General features: G+C 46.9%; 1 protein-coding gene across 3 annotated transcripts in view; it reads right to left on the minus strand.

Moving 5' to 3' along the window:
- Positions 1 to 5,701, minus strand: part of LOC133019442 (kinase suppressor of Ras 1-like) — a 32,710-nt gene extending 27,009 nt beyond the window's left edge. For all 3 annotated transcript variants that reach the window (XM_061085930.1, XM_061085929.1, XM_061085928.1), the window contains exon 1: positions 5,118 to 5,701. In XM_061085930.1, the coding sequence (XP_060941913.1) occupies positions 5,118 to 5,345 (228 nt within the window). In that variant the 5' untranslated portion in view covers positions 5,346 to 5,701. The remainder of the gene's footprint in view (positions 1 to 5,117) is intronic.
- Between the last annotated feature and the right edge of the window lie 299 nt (positions 5,702 to 6,000).

The following is a 6,000-nucleotide window of genomic DNA, read 5'->3' on the forward strand; positions in this document are numbered from 1 at the left end:
AGGGCTACAGTACAAAACTTACACGGAGGCAGTGAGAGAGGCTGCAGAGACCAGGCTGAGTGGGATTAACATGTGAAAAGTGAAGTACCAGTTAGCACTCCATTGGAGGGGCCAGTATCATTATCCTCTCACTGGCGAGGCTGAAAAAACACACAGTTCAAGTGCAATAATAAAGCTCTCTCCATGGAAGTAGAAAGTGAGTTCAAGCCTCTCTTCAGTGCCCTCCACTGCGACACGGGAGCGATACCTGTTTGCTCTGCGAGTGTGACGGCTGCTCTCGCCTCAGACAGTTCGCTCGAATTTGCCAGATGAATTTAAGAGGCTAAAGCTACACCCATACTACTACATCAATATCTCTGCCAGGATTTGCCTGACATCCATGCTCCTTCAGAGTTGTAAAGTCGCTGAAACAGAGACATTGGAAAAGCTGATGACCCCGATTCAGTTTGAAAACTCTGAGACTTTGCGTTAGTCATGTGGACAGAGATCGTTTTACTTTGAAAAGGCTGAAATAGGATAATGATTATGATAATATTAATAACAACTTTATTTGTATAGCACTTATCTAAGCAAGGTTACAAAGTGCTTCACAAAATACATGGCATTAAAAAAAAATAAAAGGTTAGCAGATATTAGTGACATTAAATTAAATTGTAAGTGCCAAATAATAACATATTACGGTAAAGACCTTAAGAATTATAGAGAAACCCCAACAATTCCCACAATGAGAAAAAATACTTTGGATATATGTTGTGTGGAATATGTTATAATTTAATATCATTATAGTGTTTTCAAGGATGTAGCCTCAGAGTGTTCGCGGTAATGACGCCTGCCTCAGGTGAGAATGATCTACGTGGGATCACATGGAAAATGATATGGGGGTTTCACACGTCTCACATCAGCGCTCTGGGTTCAGACAAAAACACCGAGAGGTTTATGTGATTTCTCGTGCACGTCTGAAATGAAACATCTGACATATTTGGCTGAACTTTGGAATCATAATGGAGCCCAGATCTACAAAGCCAGACAAAATCTCTGATCAACGCCCCCGTCACGCCGACTTAAACCACGAGAGACGTGTGAAATCTGCAGGAGGAGTAGAGCGAGAAGTGAAAGTGCACGCTTATGGCGAGATGTGGTGTCAAGACAGAGTGCCAGTAAAGACACAGGAAGTGAGACGGCTGATGGGGACAGCACCCTGTGCCTTGGCCTGCTCCGCTCCAAAGACATCCTACGCTGATGGATCTAAAGAGGAAGCTGATCAGTAACCTGCTGATCTATAGTCCAGGTCTCAGACTCATTGGTGCTGATTTAATGAATAGAAACTGGACCAGCTGCACAAAGTGTGTTGGTTGAATATAATCTAAGTTTAGTGCATTGATACATAAAGAGGTGCTTTCCATTATTAAAATATATTCATTGGAGAAATTCTCTTTTCTTTTCTTGTCTCCTCACAGGCCGCTCAAAGTTCAAGGAGCTTAATAGCTGCAACCATGAAGGTCACACACTTGAGAATGTTTCTAAACCTTCAGTCCATAAACAGCAACTGTATTGTCACTTACACTGTATTTTATATTAGTTGTAACTGTTTAAATAGCCGGAAATTATTTCCAAAGCAAAAACTGATCAGTATTTCCCATGAATAAAAAAAGCAAGAGGAAGTGCTCATATAAATCTGCACTTACCTGGTACAGAAGTTGACAAATTATGATAATAATATACACAACATGTCATAATAATATGTCAGGAGTCAACATGAATAAAACAAATTAAAGTAGACACCTGCAGCTAAAATAAAAGTATGGAGGCCGAGCAGCTGGATCTATTTACACTCTATTTACAGACGCCACAAGAATAACGTTATCATGTCACAAGAAAAAAAAGGAACAAACTGACACAGATAAAGGCCTGAAGAGCCCCAATAAAGAGTGAAAGTTCTGCAGAGGCAGGCGTGAAAACATCCCTTCAAGGTAAAGTTGTGACTTCAGCTGAAATGTACAAGGAACAGTTTGACCATTGAAGCAAAGGGGAAGTTATAATCAGTTCAAATAAGATTAAATAAAATAACTACAATGGCACATAGTGGAGCGCAAACCTCCACCAAGGACCCAACAGTCATTGTCTGAAACCACATTTAAAATCACTAGAGATGCAGCCATAGCAAATTGCACACACAGATATCCCAGATGTCACTTAAACAGGTCAGATTTTTCATCAAGATCCACAAGTCACTCTCTGAGAGATCCATGAAAATGTTGGAAAACAGGAAGTGAAAAAAGCTTTGCCCACCATAATGTAATGGGTTCTTCCCTGACCAATACCACATGATTCCACCAAGTTTTGTGCGAATCAATTTGGTAGTGTTTGCTTATTCTGGCATAGATAACATCAAGACTCAGCTGTGCCTACAACTATAGTGTTTGTTGTACCTGTTTCCACTGCAGCAACTAAAAGCCAGAAAGCAGTGAGAGAGGAGGTCATCTCTTTATAAATGGTGTCTCCACGATAGAAGCTAGAGGATCAGAACAACGGCTGGTCACGTAACCACAGGAAAGAGACCTCAAGAAACACGTGTGACCAGCGAGTTCTGTCCATTGTCACGTAGAAACAATGCTGGTGCAAAAAGGAATCTACGAGACAGCGCACCTCAGGAAGTACTCTGCCAGATCACATCCTGTTCAAAGCAGTGACGAAGGCATGCATGACGACAAATAAAAGAAGAGCTAGAGCAAGTGGAGGAGAGCACGTCGTGTGCTTCACTTCGCATTTATTTGCACAAACTATTCAAGCACACCAGACGTGCGTTAACCCGTTAAAGCCGCCCTTGGACGAGCTGTAGTTCTGCTCTGCTTGAGAAAACAGATGCGCTCCGTTCGGCTTCATTGTCGCTCGTTGTAGAAAGGCAGTGGAAACATGCAAACTGATCTGGTCTGCTTTCTATTGAAGTAAATACTCTGAAAATGTTTCATATAATACCAGGCCTCTTTACTTGAGCCTGTGAAAACTGTGTTCCCACACAGAAGCTTGCCAACTTGCACCCGTTCGCCTGCCAGGCAGCGAGGGAGCTACACCAACTTATTTTGTTATCCGACTGGATTAAAGAGCTGTGCATAGAAAGCACAGCACTGTCTTGTCATGTCTGTCTCTTTCTGCAGTCTCTGCCATCACAAACACAGGTGCATGATTTGACATATTGTCATGCAACATGGTCAGCTAATGCAAAGATTACACATACACTGAAGGTTTTGCTTTACGTGGCCATTTTCTTCACGAGTCATGATTCTGGTACGCTTTTGAAAGGTTCCCTCTTCTGCCGAGTGTCTGAAAATAAATGCTCGGAGCTTTCTGGAACATTAGTTTTTAGGGGCGACGGCACGATTGTTCCCGGGGTGTTCGGTTATACAGAAATAAAACAGACATGGATAATTGATAGCCTCGAGCCAATCAGGAGTGAATATTCCTTTTATCCAAGGTATAACGCTTAAATAAACCATGAGCCAGAAAACCCATTTACCATTGTCTCCACAGTGTCGGTGTCTCTGCAGCCTTTTGCAAAGATGCAATCATCTGCCTGCTACCAGCTCACATTTGTCTGCTTTCCACAACTCCGTATCTCACCACACACACGCACGCACACGCACACACAGCTAAACTGACCCTAATGCAAAAGGATCATATCAGCAGGGGTGCAGATAGGATTTTTCTAAATCAGGGGCCATAAAGGGGCCACAATTTGCAAAGGGGGGCCAATAATGTGTCCATCCATGCACAATACTGATCTGGTAAGGTGCACATTGAAGTCATTCCTTGTTTACCGTGAGCTCTATATCTTCGAGCAGAGCCACACATCATTGAATATAATTCCAAAACTGAAAGCACATTGTGTACTTAACAAATTGGTATTGTTACTAAAGCTCCTATTCCACTAATCAAACAACCCACTTACATCTGGTTGCAATGGGAATGAATACAATTAGCATCAAATGACTCGACGGCAGACACAGGTTTCAATCGGGCGAACGAGCTGAATTGGCAGACAGGGAGGTGAGAGAGCGCCTCGGCTGTGACCTCGAACATGACAGGGAAACGATTCCAGAGGCAAACTCCTCCACTGGAATTAGGAAAGCACGTGTACCCGGGTTTTAAAACCCCTGCATATCCCTCGATGTGAAAAACGTATATATGTGACAAGATTACGTAGGGAGAACAAAAATATGACTGGCAGGACCCAGGGACTTCCAGGGGGCCAATCAGATTTCAGGTTGAGCCGGTGGCCCCCCTGGCCCCACCCCTGGTTTCACCCCTGGTGAAAAATAGGAATCACATAGTAGGAATAACGAGGAACAAATTCAGCGAATAGGTCAATTTCACACAAGAGGCAGCGTTTCTAATCTGCACCTGAATGTTACAGGAACATTTCTAAACGACACTGAGTGGGGGGAAGGGTGGAGGGTGGAGGGTGATGGGAGCAAGAAGACACTGTGTGCATCCTTCGCTGATCCCAGCACGGTTAACCATGGCTTCATGACTCCTCCATTGTACCGCCGGGGAGGCTGTGGTGTGATGGAGCCGAGGCCCAGCAATGTCAAGTCATCCCATCACGACCGAGCGAAATCTGCATCCACCATCCGGATGCAGGAGAGGAGAGGAGAGGAGAGGAGAGGAGAGGAGAGGAGAGGAGAGGAGAGGAGAGGAGAGGAGAGGAGAGGAGAGGAGAGCCGAGCCGCATGGAACACATGGAACACGTCGTGCATTTGGCTTTGTGTTGTGTTTGCGTCGGGGGGGGTGGGCTGTAGTTGGGGGGTGCACATGAACGACAGCAGTGTGGGGATTATTGACCGTCGGCCCCCATACCCATCCCGGACAAGTGTGTGCACCTCCGGGGGGAGAAGGAGGTCACGCAGAGATCCCTAAAGTGGATCAACTGATATCTGCGGGGATTATCGTGGAGAAATAAAGAAGCAGCAGCAGCAGTGGCGTAGCTCCACAGACCCCCCCCCCCCCCCCTATCATGACTCCGCAGTTTGACTCGAACCGCGGACGCATCTGTGTGTGTGTGTGACATGTCTGCAAAAGGAAGACAAATGATACAAAAAAAAGAAAAGAAGCCCCATTACCTCCAGAGTGCGGATCTCCTGCTGCGTGAGGTCGTTGGACGCGGCGCATTTGGTGCGCAGCCCCTGCAGGCTGGAGATGGAGATGTCGATCATGTTCTGGATGAGTTCGCACTGGTGGAGCGCGGCCATCGCTGCGCCACCACCACCACCACGGCCGCCGTCCCTCTCCGGCTGAGGGGGGTCGTCGCCCCGGACCATCCTCCCACCTTTCACATGCACGCTATCCATCCCTCAGCATCGGGGCCGCGGCTGGAAGGAGCTGGAAGGAGCTGGAATGAGCAGGAGTCGCGCCGCGGGGCTCCGGTGCTGCATGCAGCCGTCACAGCGACGAGGCGGCGGCGGAGGAGACCTATCCGTGGAGGTTCCCTGGCACCGACCGTCCCCCAGCGCCCGGAGGATGGAAGCCCGACGTGTGTGGAGGACAGAAATGTGGCTCTTTGCTTCCCGGTTCTCTTCGTGGATAACCGCAGCAGCTGCTCGGCGGCGGGCCCCGGGCGGAGAGGCGGGCCGGTTCGGTGACGCTTGGGTTCGGGTTTCCAGTCCGTGCAGGCCACCGACGAGCGGAGAGTCCACCGACGGCTCAGGCAGAGGCTTCACCGTCTGTCAGCTGTTGGGAACATCATGCGCCGCGCTGCACTCTGGGAAATGGAGTCGGCCGCACTCGTGCGCGTGCTCAGTACACACATACACATGAGACCTTCAGGACTCTGCTTTGTGCAATGGATATACTAGTTTACTACTACTACGACTAATACTACTACTAATACTACTACTACGACTAATAGTATTACTACTGCAAATAATAATGATAATAATAATTAATCCCAGCCCTGCCCCCCCCAAAGGATGGATTGATTCTACTACAAATACTATTATTAATTCT

This window comes from Limanda limanda, chromosome 14 (assembly GCF_963576545.1).
Source record: "Limanda limanda chromosome 14, fLimLim1.1, whole genome shotgun sequence".
Taxonomy (NCBI): Eukaryota; Metazoa; Chordata; class Actinopteri; order Pleuronectiformes; family Pleuronectidae; genus Limanda; species Limanda limanda.